We start from the raw sequence: 18,342 nt of genomic DNA, 5'->3' as shown, positions 1-18,342 counted from the left end.
TCTCCCGAACCAGGAACTTGATGAGGTGCCGGAGGTCCAAGATCGGACGCAGGTCCCCGGTCTTCTTGGGGACCAGGAAGTACTAGGAGTAAAACTGGGAATTTCCTCCACTGCCCGAAGGCAAAGAAGAACCTGAGCCTCGAGAAGAAGCAGGGGCAACTGCACCCGATTGGAAGGACACGTGCTTGGTGGACAGTTGGGAGGAAACTCCCGGAAATTCAGGGAATAACCGTTCGCAATCATGTTGAGGACCCAAGCATCCGATGTTATGCGTTCCCAACTCGGGTAAAAGGCCCTGAGGCATCCCCCGATGGGAAGGGGGCCTGAAGCCAACACGGAGGGGGCCCGCCCCCATCCGCTCAGACCGTCAAAAAGACGGGGCAGGCTTAGACGCTACAGGCGGCTGAGACTTGGGCAAGGCCCGCGGATGCGCCTGCTGACATCTTAGAGGCGGATGCGAAAAAGCCAGAGTCGACTTCTGGGGGTATCTCCGGTTCGGAACATGATAGGCCTTTGAAGGAATGGGCTTCGCCTTGGATCGCACCAGGGAAGCAAAGGACCGCTCATGCTCCGAAAGGCGCTTAGTTGCCGCTTCGATCGAGTCGTCGAACAACTCGTTCCTGACACAGGGAAGGTTGGCCAGGCGATCCTGGAGATTAGGATCCATGTCAACCAGGCGGAGCCACACCAGCCGGCGCATGGCCACAGCAAAGGCGGACACCCGGGACGAGAGCCCAAAGGCATCATAGGCCGCATGAAAAAGGTGGAGGCGAAGCTGGGAAAGAGAATCAACCAGCTACCCAAACGCAACCCGTCGGGAGACAGGCAAGTCATCCTGGAAGGCGGGCAAAGACCGGACCAGGAACTTGAAATACGAAGTAAAAGTAAACGTATAGTTCAGGACTCGGTTTGCTATCATAGAATTTTGGTAAAGTTTCCTCCCAAATTTGTCCATGGTTCTTCCCTCCCGGCCTGGCGGGACTGCCGCCGAAACGCGGGAAGGGTGAGACTTTTTGAGCGAGGACTCAACCAGCAGAGACTGGTGAGACAACTGCACTCGCTCAAACCCCGGACAGGGAACCGTTCTATATTTAGATTCCATCTTGGACGGAACAGCGGTGACCGCGTAAGGGGGTCTCCAAGTTTCGAATAAAGGCCTGACGGAGCACCGGGTTCAAGGGGAGCCGAAGAGACTCCCGGGGCGGAGATGGCATGTCCAGCTCCTCCAAAAACTCCTTTGTGTACTTGGAGTCCGCCTGGTGGTCCAGATGGAGAGCCCGCCCCATGTGCTGCACGAACCTCATGAAGGAGGATGGACGAGCATTACCTCTGTCCTCAGGCGGGGTGGCCGAACGGGACCGCTGGACAGTAGAAAAGGAGGGAGAAGCCTCCCGAGAATAGCGGGGTTCTCTCTGTTTCCCCGCGCCCCAAGTCCCAAGAAGCCGCACTAAGAGAGCGAGCCGGGGTCGAGGACCGGCGGTGCCTCGAGGAACCCCGCGGGGAAGACCCCGGGGTGCGAGGCACTGAAGACCTCCGACGGCTTTGGGACAGGTCCCCGAACACCACCGGAGAGCCTTTGGAAGGCCAAGCTCCCCAGGCCGGAGCCCCAGACGGAGGAGGTGACAGAAGCAACCGGGGATTGGAGAGAGAGATAACTCCGAAACCCGGAGAGGCCCCGCAGCGCGTGCCGCTGGGGAACGACCCCGTCTCGGGGGAGAATCCCGGGTGCGCTTAGCCAGCTGCCTGGTCGGGGTCGACGCAGGCTTCAACCGGCGCTTTGACCCCGGGTGTCCTGAGGGTGAGGAACGTCTCAAAGCCCGGGGCGAGGAATCAGAGGAAGAGAGACCCCGGGAACGGCGCACCTTGCCCCGAGGGGTCTCGACGCGATGCTCAGGCTGGTCCGGCACCCGCGAGGTCAAGGCCGGTTGCAGGTGGGCCAACGCCGAGGAGAGCTCCAAGAATATCATGGCTCGGAGCATGTCCTGAAACACCGGTACCGATAGCATCGTAGGCATATCGGGCGCCGCTGTGCACTCCACCGAGGGTGACCTCGAAATCGAGTATTCCCGTGTGGTGGGCGCACGACCAGAAGACTTGGAGGGCTTAGACGGGGTCAGGGGCGGAGCACCCCCCCTTTGAACGGCCGGGGCCCAAGAGGATGACTTCTTCGCCGGCGTAGAACCTGAAGAAGGAAGAGGGGACTTACCCGGAGCCGAAATCTTTGAGGCAGAGGACATCCGAGGCGGGGCCGAGGTCGTCGAGGCCGAGGTCAAGGCCGGGGCTGAAGCCGAGGCCGAGACCGAAGCCTGCTCCACGACAAAAAGGTCCGCCATACGGGCCCAACGGCGGCGTAGAGCACGAGATTGGAAAGTAGCGCACCGGGGGCAGGAGTAAGTAGGATGGTCAGCCCCCAGGCACAGGATGCACTACCGATGAGGGTCAGTGATCGACAGCAGCCGATCACACCGGGTGCACTTCTTAAACCAAGTTTATTCCAAGTTTATTAGAAAAATTTGATTAATCGCCTATCACATTTCCTAGGCGATGTACAATCTCATTAGAAATCAGTTGGGGTGACAAATATAACAAACAATATTCAAAGTGAGTTAAAAATAATAATTACAGACATTGCTATACATAATTTCTACATATCATTTCAAAGCAAAGGAAAGTTTATTAAAGGGTTACAATCAATATTAATTTAATTTAATTACATTTAAGGAAAAAACAATAGGAGGGGTAACAAATAAAATTTATATTTAATATATAGAATAAAAAGTGAAAAATAAAAAAGTTTTTAGGATATAAAATTTATACATTAAAAGCATCATTAAAAAGGAAGCTCTTAAGTTTGGATTTAAATTTATCTAGGTTCCTTTCCTCTCGAAGAAATAGTGGGAGATCATTCCAAGATTGAGGAGCTGTTATTGAGAAAATAGTGTGACGCCTTGTATTGATAACTTTCAGTGAGGGTACTGCCAATAAGTGTTGATCCTGCGATCTTAACTGTCTCGAAGTACGATAAGGAATTAAAACTCTAAAAATAAAAGCGGGGGTTTTAAATAATAATGATTTAAATGTAAGCAGACATATTTTAAATAAGATTCGGTGTGTAACTGGGAGCCAATGTGCTTTTTTGAGAAGTGGAGAGACATGATCGAATTTTTTGGCTTTATAAATTATTTTAACAGAGGCGTTCTGAATAATTTGCAGACGTCTGATTTCTTTCTGCGATATACCTTTAAATAATGCACTACAATAATCAATTTTGGAAATTACTAATGAATGAATTAAAATATTCAGAGATTTTGCACATAAAAATTTTGCCACTGAACAAATTTGTCAGAGTCGATAGAAAGTAGATTTGACCACATGACTTATGTGATCATGATACGTTAATTTATTATCAAATATCACTCCGAGAATCCTAATATTGTGAGCCATGTGCAAAGGGATGCCCTTGATGGAGATGGGAGAAAGTAGTCTAGGGCAATCCTTCCATGGAAAAAGCATAGTGTTCGTTTTATTAATATTCAAGGCTAGTCTGTTGGAATCTAGCCAATGATGAATTAGATCAAGTTTTCCATTAATTGCTGTTATTTCTTGTAAGTTGTTAGGATCAATTGGATGTATCAACTGAATGTCATCTGCGTATGCGAATATAGAAAATCCACTAGATTGACATAGAGTCATGAGTGGAGCAAGAAAAATGTTAAATAGTAAAGGTGAAAGTATTGATCCTTGAGGTATGCCATAGGGAAGTGAAAAATAATCTGAGGATGAATTATTGAAAAAAACATTTGATGAACGGTTTTCAAAGTAAGACTTAAACCATAGCAGTACTTGGTCTGTTATGCCAATAGATTATAACCTGTTTATTAAAAGGGTATGGTCAATTGTGTCAAATGCTGATGATAGGTCGAGTGAAATTAACAATACAGAGGTATGATGATCTAAATGATACAGAATGGATGAAGTCATTCCGATTAAAGAATGTTCTGTAGAGTGATTAAGCCTAAATCCTGTCTGACAAAGGCCGGGACATAGGCAAAACAAAAGGCCACGGACTATCGAGGCCACACGGCCACGGCAAACCGGGAGCCCCCGGATGCCGAACAACCGCGAACTACGCGAAAACAAAAAAGCAGAAGAAGAAAAACAGTGCACAGCGACTCCGTCAAAACAACAAAGCCGCGGTGCTAGAAGGCACGTTTGAACGAAGTGAAAAAGAACAGGACTTTCTGGCTCCGCATAAAACTTAGAACTGAAGACCACGAGGAGGGGATGTGCCCTCTAGTGGAGCAAGAAGGCACACACATGTGTGGTGCAGCACAGCAAACTTGAATCTTCAATCAAGTTTGCTTGAAAAGCTGTCCGCGTCGGGGCTCCGTAGATGACGTCACCCCACATGTTGAGAATATGCTGCATGCTTGTCCTGGGATAATATAAATTATCAGGTGTAAATAATTCCACCTGATTATATTATAAGACATCCCTCATATACATCTTCAGGAGTTCCAAAGGTGCCAAATAATGTGATATAGGGAAATTCAGATTTTTTGCTCTCCATCTTTTCCATTTGATTATGTAAGGATAAGTTATCTTTGATATTAGAGAGAGCAGTTTTTTGCAAAACCTCCACAGAATTATCTACTTTATCTAATCTAACAGTAAGTAAAGATAACTGATTTTGTTGTTCATTTACTTTAACTGTTATATCAGATGAAAATTGACAGAGATTGGTAACCGTGCTCTGTAATGAGGACTCTATCCTATTTACAACCAACCAGAAATCATTAAGAGAAATTACTTTGGGGGGCGTGGCTTAACGCGAACACGAATGGACGTGTAATCGCTGAGCTCCTCTCCATTTAGGCAACTGAAGATAAAAAATAATATTCCCTTCTTGAAGATTACATCAAAAATAATTATTATTGATGATGATACTACCTTTTAAGATTAAAGTTGAAGATTGAGTGAATAACAGCTAAAGAATCAGAGTGCCGACATCAAGACGCTGACATCGAAGAAAAGCTGAGAGAAGGTAATTTCACCGGCTTTTGTCTGTGCTGAGTCGGCAAGCAGAGAGTGAAAGTGATAGAAACTTAAACTGACCAACGAATGTAAAATTTGTTGGTGTTGGGAAGGAGAGAATTACAAAGAGAAAAGCTGAAAAGGGAATGAGTTGTGGCGGTTTGAAACAGACCTCTCCCGCCCGCGCTGAACAGAGACTCTGGGGGCAAAAAATCGGAAGATTTTCTCTTTGCTAAGACAGTGGAAGATTGGGGAGAGGGTCCGTTGAGGCGATGAAAGCTGATTAAAAGTTAAAAAGAAGAGAATTGATCTGGTTGTGAGGCTGCTATCAGTTGATCTGTATGGCGGTTTGATTTCTCCTGCCGGCGCTGACTCAGAGGAGGAAAACTGAAAGAAAGATTGCCGGTTTTTCTCTCAGCGCTGGTTTGACGCGGCAGATAACTGACAGAAAAAAAATCTATTAACAGAAACAATCGGATAAAAACGCTGTTATTAAAGAGTGAAAAAAGAAGTACTGCTGAGAGTTGGGTGAAGTCTGGGTGAGAAAATTAAGAGAAAAGGTCTGTTTCTCTTTTGCCGGTTTTTTTTTTTTTTTTAATGACAGATGACAGTTGCTGTAGCGACGAGGTATTTTTAAAAAAAAAAGCTCACAGCGTGAATGACACCAGCCTGCCTTGCCAGATCTAGGTAAGGCACTGGGAAAAGAAAATTTAGAAATATCAAGAGCGTTGTTATTTCTATGTGCTGAATGTTTAAACTGACTAACATTGAAGGGAAAAAAATAGAGAGAGACTGATCTCGTTAGTAAGGCTGCTGACAGTTGATTTATGGAACTGAGACGGTTTGTTATAGCCTTCTCTAGCCGGAGCTGAGTCGGAGCCTGGAGATAAGGAGATCGATTAATTACTGGCTTCTTTTTGTGATATAAAAAAAAAAAAAAGAAGTAAAAGTCTGAAGGCAGAAAAGAAAATATAGAATTGAAAATTATCCTCCTTTGACATTGATGGAAGGGAGACTGAGTAACTGAGGAAGAAGAATATCGGCACTTTCTCTCAGTAATTAAATACCGAAGTGATGTAAACAAATAAATATCAGCTTGCTAGAATAAAGAAGTACTGAATTGAATGTCCCTTTCCTCTGACAAAGCTGCGATTGGGCTTATGAGAGAAGAGACAGAGAAAAGGATTAATGGAACTTTTTAAGACTGAAGCAACAAGACATTGAGGAAATTGAGAGACGCTGTGAATAAATAGAATACAGTTGCTTCAAAATTGCCAAAATAAGAAAATAATTGGAAAAGGTGTTGCTTTCCTCAGTCGGGGCTGCGATTGGGCTCGTGAGAGGAGAGCTAGAAGAAAGGACCACCAAAAATATTTTATTTGATCAGCGCTGAAGCGGAGTGTCATTAAGGGAGAGTGACTTCAGGATATAATGAATTAAATCTATGAAAGACCTAACTAGTCTGAGAGAGATCTAAGAGAAGGAAAAATTATCAGACTGAGTGTTTCCCTTCTCATTGAGATAGTGAAGGGGCTTAAGGGAGAAGAAATATAAAAAAAAAAAAAAAAAAAAAAAAAAAAAAATCTACTTCAAAAGACAGAACCAAATCCTAGAAGAAAAGGAATTAAAAACTTAAGAACACCCAACCTAAACCTAAGAGATTAAATTTAAGAAAGAAGAATAACCAAGAAAAAGAAAACAACAACATGACAAGTACCAGACAAAACAAAAATGAGGCTGGTACATCTGCAAAAAGACAGAAACAAGAACAAATAACACCAAGCAAAATACCACTTCCTATCGAAGAATCAGACACATTAAGCAAAGCTGAAGTCATGGAAGAATTAAAACAAATCAAACAAATGCTTAAAGAAACTATAACTAATATGTCTGAAATGAAAGAAGAAATTTTAAATATACATAGACAAATGGAAGTTAACAACAAAAGAACAACTGAACTAGAATCAAAAATGGAAACTATAGAATGTGAATCAAAAAGATGTAAAAACGACAACCTGGAATTAAATAAATTAAAAGATCAACTGGAGGATTACGAGAATAGAGGAAGAAGAAAGAACATCAAACTCTTTGGAATACAAGAAAATCTAGAGGGAAAAAATACTATCCTTTTCCTTGAAAATTTAATTCCAAAAATTCTACAATTAGACTTGAAACAACCAATTGAAATTGAAAGGGCGCATAGAATCCCAACAAAAAATCTAGAAAATAAAAACAGACCAAGACCAATCATTTTCAAAATGTTGAGATACCAACAAGCACTAGAGATACTAAATGCGGCAAAAAAAGATAAAAACTTGAATTATAAAGGATCAAGATTATGGTTTTTACCAGACTTCGCCAAAAACACAGCAACTAAAAGGAAAAAACTACTAGACATGAGACCTCTACTCAAAGAAAAAGGATTTAAATATGGTCTATACTACCCGGCGAAAATGAGAGTGTCATCTGGAGACAAGTCCTTATATTTTGAGGATCCTGAAAAACTAAAAGAGTTTCTCTCTAAACCAGAACCTATGATATATTAATATAATATATTAAGATGGTTTTGAAGACTCTATGAAAAATTAGAAAATATAACATATCAAAATATTTGAAGAAATGGAGGAAAACAATACAAAGAAAAGACAATAATAATTATATGAAAGAAAGAACAGAATATAGGAAAATTATTAAATAATACAATGCATATATGTTTAAAATAATTATATGTTGAAATCATAATACTAAGGAAATACAAATTAACATATTGTTAAATGGAAAATGATACATTAATAAAATGTTATGGAAAATGATTAAATAAATATAAAAGATCAATATAGATAGATAGAAGGGAAATTTGTTTAAACAATTGAATATTGATTGCCTGGAATGGGGAGAATGTTAGGATTACAGTTCAAATGTGTATCCTTAAGCAGCCAATGTATTGGGTGGGAAAGGGAGGGATAAGGAGAATATTTATTAGAATAATTAAGGGAGATACATTAGGGTTAAATATGTGTGTCATGAAGAAAATTTTTTGGATATTAAATATGAAAGAGGAGAGGAAGAATAAGATAATGAAAAGTATTAAAATATATAATGTCTTTTAAAATATATTCTATTAATGTCAATGGCCTAAATCACGTAATTAAAAGGAAAAAAATATTAACATTTTTAAAAAAACAAAATGCAGATATTTACTGTCTGCAAGAGACCCATCTTAATATGAAGGAATCACAGAAATTATCAGGTGGATGGATAAAAGAATGTTTTTTTGCTCCAGCAGTGGGTAAAAAAGCAGGGGTTGCAATCCTTATAAATAAAAAATGTATGGCCAATATAAAGGTAAAAAATTCAGATCCACATGGAAGATGGATACAAATCGATATAGGTATGGGAAATGATACCCTGACGTTATTTAATATATATGCCCCTAATTCGAATCAATCAGAATTTTTCAAAAAGCTACAAAATATGTTATTACCACTGGCTACCTCTAATTTAGTGGTGGCTGGAGATTTTAATGCTGTAATGGATCCATTATTGGATAAAAAACCAGGTAAAAATATTAAATCTTTAGGTCTAGATAATTTAGTTCGATCATGTGATTTGAAAGATATATGGCGTATTCTTCATTTTAATGATCAGGAGTTTTCATTTTGTTCACAGGTTCATAAATCATTTTCAAGAATAGATTATATTTTTGTTTCAACAAATAAAGTGCAACAAGTGATTAAAGCCTCCATTGATCCTATTATCATTTCGGATCATGCGGGAATATGGATAGAATTACAAATAGATCAATTAGAAAATAATAGACCTCTTTGGAGATTTGATAATGCATTGCTTGTGGATGACAAATTTTTGGAAAATTTTAAAACACAAATTAATGAATTTTTTCAAATAAATTTAGTGGAAGATACATCTATAGAGAATGTATGGGATGCATTTAAAGCAACTATGAGGGGTAATATCATATCATATTCAGCTTTTATTAGGAAACAAATTAAAAAACAATATATAGAATTAGAAAAAGAAATAAAAATATTAGAAGCTAAATTGATAAGTAAATGGGAATATGAAGTTTTGCAAGCTCTTTTGAAAGTAAAAGGTAAATATAATGAATTAACTTCAAAAATGATAAGAAAAGATTTGTTTTCCAAACAAACGGTGTATTATGGAAATTCTAATAAGGCGGGAAAATTATTAGCAAATTATCTTAAGGCAAAAAAAAGGAGAACTAATATTAATGGAATAAAAGATGATAATGGTATAATAACAAATCAAACAAATATAATATTAAAACAATTTTTAAATTTTTATAAAGATCTATATTCTTCCGAACCTTATTTGGAGAAACAAAAAGATGGAAAAAAATTTTTAGATTTAATAAATGGACCTAAGATTCCTGATCATATAAAACGAAGTTTAGAAGAACCTATATCATTAAAAGAATTAGAAACAGCATTGAGATCTCTTAGAGTTGGATCCGCTCCAGGTGGTGATGGTTACACAGTAGAATTTTATAAAACATTTCAAAATATCCTCTCCCCACATTTATTAAAATTATATCAGACACAACTTATAAAAGGTAATATAAAAGGTACTATGGCTGAATCAATAATAATTGTTTTGCCTAAGCCAAATAAAGATCCAACTTTGGTTTCAAACTACAGGCCTATATCTTTGATAAACATTGATAATAAACTTTTGGCGAAAATTTTGGCTTTGAGATTAGCCAAAGCTCTCCCACATATTATAGATATGCATCAAACGGGTTTCGTTGCTAAAAGACATTCCTCCAATAACTCTAGACTATTATTTCACATGCTAAACTTGTCAAAAAAAATGGATGAACCGGCATTTACAGTTTCATTAGATGCCGAGAAAGCATTTGATAGGGTAGAATGGAATTTTATGTATCAGGCTTTAGAATGGTTTGGTATAGGTTCTGGATTTATACAAATGGTAAAAACATTGTATAGCTTCCCGATTGCAAGATTAAATATTAATAATAAGATATCTGATGGTTTTCAATTGCAGAGGGGAGTTAGACAAGGTTGTCCTTTATCTCCTTTGTTATTTGATGTTGTATTAGAACCCTTATTGTTAGCAATACAGCAAACGAGGGAGATACAAGGAATTCCATATTCAGATATGGAATATAAAATTTCGGCTTATGCTGATGATATTTTGCTTTATTTGAGAAATCCAGAGTCTACCTTATCTTCTTTATTAGAATTAATTGATAAGTTTGGCAAATTTTCAGGTTATAAAATTAATTGGAATAAATCTGAAATTATACCCTTGAATGTTTACTGTGTAAAAGGATTATTTGATATTTTTCCATTCATATGGAAAGAAGAAGGATTTAAATATCTAGGCATTCAAGTTAAAAAAACAATTGAAGATACTGTAAAAGAAAATGAAAAATATGTATTAAAAAAAGTAACGGAGTTATGTGAACAATGGAACCCATTACATATATCTTGGTGGGGCAGAGTTCAAACTATTAAAATGATGATGTTGCCTGTGGTTTGCTACCAAATGAGTATGATACCTATTTATTTTCAGGGGTCCTTTTATAAGAAGCTTAATAGAATTTTAACAAAATTTCTTTGGCTTGGTAAAACACCTAGAATAGCTTTAGTAACCTTACAAAAATCAATTAAGGAGGGAGGGGTAAATTTTCCAAATTTCTATAGGTACCATCAAGCCTATATTCTACGTCAGGGTATGTATTGGATCCTCCCAGAACTTATAGATAATGCACCAGATTGGTTATATTTGGAATGGCGCCTTATGTTTCCCCTAAATTTAGTTCATTTACCAAGTATTAATATACCTAAAAGATACAGAGAAAATAAAATAATAATGGATACTTGGAAAACATTGAGATTTATTGATAAATTAACACCCATCCCAATATATAAATCAACTAATCAATCCATATGGATAAACTCCAAGATCAAAGTAGGCGGAGCTCAAATCCTTTGGAAGAACTGGATTATTGCAGGAATTAGATCTCTAGAGGATATTATTTCAGAAGGTAAACTGCTGGATTTTTCACAATTGCAACATAGATTTGGTCTTAATAAAACACAAAGTTTTAAATGGTTGCAATTGAAGCAGGCCATTCAGGTTGGGTTCCCTGAATGGAAATCATTAAACAATCAATATAGTTTAAAGTTCTTATGCTTTAAAGCAGACTTCCTAGGACATCAAGCCGCATTGTGGTATAAATTAATATCTGGATATTTGAATAAAAAACCAAAAAATGGTCTAAGAGACATTTGGAGCATTGAGATTGGACATCAAATTAATGCATCTCAATGGCCACTAATTTGGTCTTGGAGAATGGGATGTACAGTGTCAGCGTCTATGAGACAAACATGGTTCTTTTTATTACATAGAGCTTTTTGGACCCCTACTCGTTTACAAAAACTAGACAGTTCTAAGTCTAATAGATGCTGGCACTGTAATCTAGAACCAGGGACATTAGATCATTTATTATATCATTGTCCTTATATTAAAATATTTTGGAATTCAATTTGGCCACAAATTAATAAATTAATGGAAAATCATATTGCAATATCATATGATACAATTTTATTTGGAACAATGATGAGAAAAAAAAGTCAAATTTCACCAGAAAATAATAAACTTTTATTAATTATGACAGGGGTTGCCATTCAACATATAACTAACAATTGGAAAAATTACAACAACCTAAACTACACATTTTGGTGGAATACAATATGCCATGTTTTTAAAATGGAAAGAACAATAGCAATACAAAAGGGGACATATAATAAATTTATAAAAATATGGGGGCCATTGACAAAATACTGTAATGATTAAATAATAGAATACTTTTTCTTCTTTTCTTCTTTTAGAGATTTTTTTTTTTTTTTTATGACACACATATAGGGGGGGTAAGGAAAACAATTTATATATAATATATTATAATATATGATACAGAATGTAACAAATGATTAAAAAATAATAGAAGGGTGGGGGGAGGGAAAATGAATAAAATTTATCCAGAATATATTGTATTAGATAAATATGTTATTGAATAATTATCAATTGTATTCTAATATGTTGTATACTTTTATAAAATTTGAAAATATTATATTAAAGCAATAAAAGGGTGGGGGGAGGGTGAAGGGGAAAATCAAATTCAGACATACATTGTGTTAGACATAAAAGTGATACCATGCATTTATTAAATGTATTTTATTATTATGTACACTTTTTGTAAAATTTGAAAATAAAAATATAATGGAAAAAAAAAAAAAAAAAAAAGAGAAATTACTTTGTCTTTAGGTATAGAGTCTTGACTTGACTCTATCACCATACGGACAGGAGTCAAAGTTTTCATTCCCTGAGAAGATATATTTGTTTGTTGTATGTCTGTACTCACATTTGTTTCCCTTCCCTCCCTCCATATATCTCTCCCTCCTACTCCATGGTCTGGCATCTCTTTTCCTTCTTTCCTTTTCCTCCCTTCCCCATTCTTTGGCATCTCTCTCTTCTTCTTGCCTTCCTTCCCAGCCCACGGTCTCACATCTCTGTCTTCTTCCCTTCCCTCTTGCCATGGCATCTCCCTCATCCTCTTCCATCTTTCCCTTCCCCTCTATGCTCTGGCATCTCCTCTCCTTTCTTTCTCTCCCTCCTTTCCTCCCTGGTCTGGCATCTTTCTCCTTCCCTTCTCTCTCCCCCATACATCTCTCCCTCCTACTCCATGGTCTGGCATCTCTTTTCCTTCTCCTCCCTTCCCCATGGTCTCGAATCTCTCTCTCCTCTCCTTTCTTTCTCCCTCCCCCCCAATCGTGTGCAACATTTATTTCCTCCCCCCCCTCCCTATGTCACACTCCTCTTTGTTTGCAGCGCTGCCTTCACAACTCGCTGCTCTAGCTGGCGTCGGGATGTCCTCTCTGTCGGCTCCACTTGTTTCCACAAAGGCAGAACCCAGCAGAGAGGAAGGCCCGACGCTGCAGAGCAACGACTTGTGAAGGCTGCTGCTGCCTCTGCCAGAAGGGAAAGAAGTTCTCGACCATGAGGCTGGCCCTTGGAGCACCCCTTTATGGGCTACACCTGAGGTAAACCACCCCACTTTGGGAAAATTCTCTGCTTATTTCCAAGATAAGCAGCACAAAATCTATTTTACTCTTTTGGGATCTTGCCAGGTATTTGTGACCTGGATTGTCCACTGTTGGAAACAAAACCTTTGGTCTTCCCCAGTATAGTAACTCTTATATTTTTATGTACAATGGTATATAAGACTCACAATCACAATGGAGCACCTCCAAGACAGAAATGCTTTGACTACAAGCTCCATGCTTCTGAGAAAGAGTGCCTAGTATTCCCACTGTATGATTTACTTAGAAAGATTTGCTATTATACTTAATCAGATAATAGATAAGTGGCAACAAAAGTAATTGAAAGCTCTGAACATCTCTGCGCCAGCACAAACTCATTTCTCTGGAGCTTGGTAGTACCTTCATATCCTTTTGATATTTACTCCAAACCTCTTTTGTCAGCCCTCCAGATGCATCTGAGGGTTTGTCCAGAGGGATAATGGAATGATTCACAAGAGCTGATAGGTGAGTTCGTACTGTGGATAAGTGGCGGCAGTAGGCGAGCCCTGGATATAACAACAAAGAGGAACTTGTCAACTTTCAGCACCACCATCTCAGAGGAAATGGACATATAACAATCAGGACCAGTTGAAGTCCTCACTGAAGTGGGGAAAGCAGTGCTCATCAGATTCTGGGAATAATGAAAGGCTCATGAGAAGGGGAACAGGAGAAGTGGCAACCATTCACATCTTATGGATGATCTCACAAAAATGTTATGCTTGCCTAAAGAAATTTCAAACAAGCTGTGTTGTTCACATATGCATCAATCCAGCATCTAGAAATATCAAAACATGATGGCAGATAAAGGCCAAATGGCTCATCCAGTCTGCCCTTCTTTACCATCAACTATCTAATCTTCTCCCCAAGAGATCCCCCATGCCTGCCCCATGCTTTCTGAACAGCCACAAAAGACGCTAAACTTTTGTACCACCCAAGACTGTCTCATTATCTAAGTAGGGCTGGTTTTATTTTTATTTATTTTTTGGTGGGTAGGGGTGGGGGGGTGAGATAGATAACAAGCCTCCTTTATGAATCCTGAGTGATATCACCTAGGCAGGACACTGGCTGACTCACTTAGATAATTCAACTCAAGGCATAAACAACCATTAACACGGTGCTGAAACAGCTGTCCTTAAGAGACTAATATCTTTATTGGAAGCTTCTATACCGCTACTAATGACTGGGGAGTCAGTTCAGAGCAGTTTTCAAAGACATCTGTAATAGATTTTAAATATACAGTAGATTTAGATGAATTCCACTGTGATTGCTGTCAGCCTCCTAGCTGCTTGGCTAGGGTATCATGTTTGCATTTGCATTATTACACTATTATATATGTATGCTATGTTTACACAGGATTACAATTAACCATTCTAACCATGCTATGTTTACACCCTCCTAAATAGGTTAATGCCTGGAACACGTTTGGAACAAGTCGAAAGGAGAAGACACAAAAATGAAATGGCATGAGAAATCACGAGAATATAAATTCCAGCTGAAAGAGAAATGCAAAAACTCCTCCTCCTCCTCCTCCCAAATAAACCAGCATAGACTCAATTCAAAGGAGTTATTCAGACTAGTCAACAACCTGATCAACATCACACCTCTAACATGACCTCCATCCCTCTGCCAAAACCCTTGCTCACTATTTTAGATCAAAAATTCAAATCACAAAAGCCTCCCTCAACACAAACCATTCCACCGATCTCATGAAACTGCGTACTCCGAACCAACATGATCTAGAGCTCCTTCTCCAACCCACCTTGGTCTCAATTTCACTTTCTATTTAAAAAATACCTGCAAACATACTCTCCGTTCAACTCCTGCCCACCTGCTCTAATGTCTAAAGCCTCAGATGAGTTCCAGGCAGATCTTTATTCCTGGCTAACAGATACACTAAATAGAGGAGAATTCCCAGTAGAGGACACATCACTATCAGATCCATAATTAAAAAGTTGCTGAATTCTTTACTGGTTAGGGAGTATTTGGTGGTGATCACTTTCTGTTTTTTGCCCTAACAATCCATATACTATCTGGTATAGGGTTTTTGTGGAGTTTCCGGCTTCAAGGATATTTTTTTTAGAGGTATTCTTTCTTTTCTTAGCTTCTTAAAATAGGTTCTGCTGATTTTGAGCCAAACCTTAGTCTCCTCATCTTTGTCTGATTTTCTCCATTTTCTTTTGAGTTTTCTATTCTCTCTTTTTAGTTTCATGATTTTATCTGAGGGGTGAATCCATCTTTTCTTTTGTTAGGTTTTTGTAATTTTAATGGGGCTACTTCCTCTAGACTGCAGTCAAGTGCTTCTTCCCAGAGTCTTACCCATTCTGTGAGGTCTGCGTTTTCGGTTTTGATTTCTCTGAGATGTGTCCAGCTTGTTTTTGAATTTGGCACCATCTATGAAACCTCTTTCCATTTTTGGTCTCATTTCAGAGGCTACTGCTTGTTTTTTTTCCGTTTTTGGTTGTCTTATGCTGAAATAGTGGTTTGTCCATAGCAATTTCACTGTGGAGGGGTTGCAGTTATCTATATCAAGTTCAAGTTCAATTTATTTGATATACCGCAAATATAAGACCAGGGTTAAAATCTAAGTGGTTTACAATATCATAATAAAAAGGAAGAGGGGAACAAACACAGACCGTAATTCATACGAACTCTACAGTCATCAACTGGAACACATCCTCCTCTATGCCGAGTGGGTTTTTTCCCTCATACTTGGGCTCTTTGACTTGTTGGGTCAACTGCATACAGATTAAAGTCACCGCAGACCAAGAATGTGGAGAATTTTAGGTTGATTTCTGCGATAAGTTTCAGAATGTTTTCCCATCATTCTGTGTCTAGGTCAGGAGAAATATATAGCACCATTATGCCCATTGTGTTTGTGCTCTCTGCTCTCAGAAGTAAGCATTCTGCTCCTGCTGGCTGGGTAGTTTTCATTTGCTGGAATCCCAGTTTGGAATTGTGTATCACTGCTATTTCCCCTTACCCAATTCTATTTTGGAGCATGATGTGGTAGTCTGGTAGTTATGCCTCACTGATAATGATCCCGCTGTTATCTGTGAGCCAGGATTTTGTTATCACCAGGAAATCCAGTATGTGTTCCCCTATAGGTCTACTAATTAATTTAAAATGGTAGAAGTGGGTAAATAAATAACTATAAATATAGATGCTCCACTTTTTAAACTAAGAGCACTATCTCTACGGAAAAAAAAGGTTCAGGTTTCTTTTGGCAGAGCATAAATGCTCAAACTTCCTCCACACACATCATCGGCAAAAAGCTTCCGGGAAGAGTGTGCTACAGCCACTATGCTAATCTTAATGCGGGACTGAGATATAAAGCTGTAACATTGGTTACTGTGCTATGAAATATGAGTGGTGTCTTAGTTAGTAGCCAGCCAACATTTCACGGTAAACAACCGTTTCTTCAAGGCTCACAGGCTTTCACTTTATCACACAGTTCTGTGGAAACAAGTATATATAAAAAACTTTATGTATCTAATTCAAATGAATCAAACTGCAGTACTCACTAGAATGCTTGCTTACTCCAGTGTCCTGCCTCAATAGTGGCTTCTCATCCTTTATAAAGGAGAGATTCACCTATCACTCCATCCCACATCATTGTTGTGGGGAGTGTTGGCTTCTCTTCATTCATCGGCCAGCTCAACCATGGCCCTATTGGATTGGTTCTTCAGAATCATGGCAAATTTTATTCTCTGAAGTGAAATACTGAAACATTAAATCTTTAATAGAAGTTGTACCAATCAATATTCATATTTAAACCTTTAGGAGTTACAGATTCAAGTTCGTAGATCCAACGTTGTTCTCTTTGCTGGACACATAACTGCCTGTTACCCCCACTAAAATCTTGTTTAACATGATCAAGTACATAACATCTCAGTTGGAAAAACTCATGATTCTGATCAAGACAATGCTGTACCATCGGTGCTTGTATATTTTTCCAGCCTAGTGCACTTCTGTGCTCATTTAGATGAATCCCCTATTAGGTCTGCAATCTGTATTCCCTTCTTGTTTATGAATCTTGTGTTTAGTAGCCCTCCTGTCCATGATGTTGTTTGTTGTTGTGCATTTTGGTTGGTGTATGTTTGGTATCTGGTCTTTCTTTTTGTATCTTCCTGTGTTGCCCTGTAAGTGTTGATCCTACTCTCACCAAAGCACATTATTAGCTTTCTAGGATTGTCCTGTTGTGTCCTTCGTATACTGCTAGGTGGTACAGTTGGTATTTAAGCATGTGATAAAGGCTGGTAGGCAAGCAGTGGCTAAGGTTAGTACATTCATAGAGACAAGACCCATATGCTGACAGTGAATGGCTAGCATAGAAGCAAATAGACAAAGACTGTATGTGGACAGTGAATGGCTAGTAAAGAAGCATAATACCACATTAGCAAAAGCCCTTATGTGACAAAATGAGCACCGTCTAGTGATCAGAGATAGAATCCACAGTGATGAGAATTAAGCAGGATTTAAGGGGGCCATACCCTAATATATGAGAGACAGATACCTTTTGCCTGGGATACCTGAAGAAAAGGAGAAAGACACCAATATAGATAAATAGAAGATGAAGCTGAAAGACAAAGAAATGCTCTAAGAGAATAATTTACTTGGCTCATGGGAGCCAACTTTTCAAAATGATTGGGGGTGCTCAAAAACCCCACCCCAGACCATGCCCAACCTCTGCTTTTGACCCCACCCCCATAAAGCACAGTTACTTGTAGTTAACAGGTGCTATCCAGGGACAGCAAGCAGATATTCTCACATGTGGGTGACGTCATCCACAGAGCCTGGTACGGGCAGTGGTAAAAGTGGATTGCCACTTTAAGTTTTTATAAACTTCAAAACTGCCCGCATCGCGCATGTGTAATGTCTTCCTGCCCAATGTTGGCTCGTGGTACCTCAGCTAAGAAGACAACTAAGGGTGGTGGGAGGGATGTGAGAATATCTGCCTGCTGTTTCCGAATAATACAGTAAGTAACTGTGCTTTATCCTTGGTCAAGCAGGCATCATATTCTCATGTGTGGGACTTCCTAGCTTACTGAAATAGGATGGAGGGAAAATAAATTCTGTATACGGCTTGCCAAGTTTCCAAGTTTATTTAATCTTTGATATACCATTTATCAAAACATACCTAAACAGTTTACAATTATCAAATATT

The 18,342-nt window shown here is 38.9% G+C and overlaps 1 protein-coding gene across 3 annotated transcripts in view; it reads right to left on the bottom strand.

Moving 5' to 3' along the window:
- The window catches only part of SGSM2 (small G protein signaling modulator 2), a 278,910-nt gene that overhangs the window by 89,306 nt on the left and 171,262 nt on the right, over nt 1–18,342 (bottom strand). For all 3 annotated transcript variants that reach the window (XM_033921351.1, XM_033921352.1, XM_033921353.1), the window contains one exon: nt 13,539–13,684. In XM_033921351.1, coding sequence (XP_033777242.1) covers nt 13,539–13,684 — 146 coding nt within the window. The remainder of the gene's footprint in view (nt 1–13,538; nt 13,685–18,342) is intronic.

The sequence above is a fragment of the Geotrypetes seraphini genome, chromosome 15 (genome assembly GCF_902459505.1).
Source record: "Geotrypetes seraphini chromosome 15, aGeoSer1.1, whole genome shotgun sequence".
In the NCBI taxonomy this organism is placed as follows: Eukaryota; Metazoa; Chordata; class Amphibia; order Gymnophiona; family Dermophiidae; genus Geotrypetes; species Geotrypetes seraphini.
Note: the sequence above shows the minus strand (reverse complement) of the source record. Positions and strands in the feature narration are given on the sequence as shown.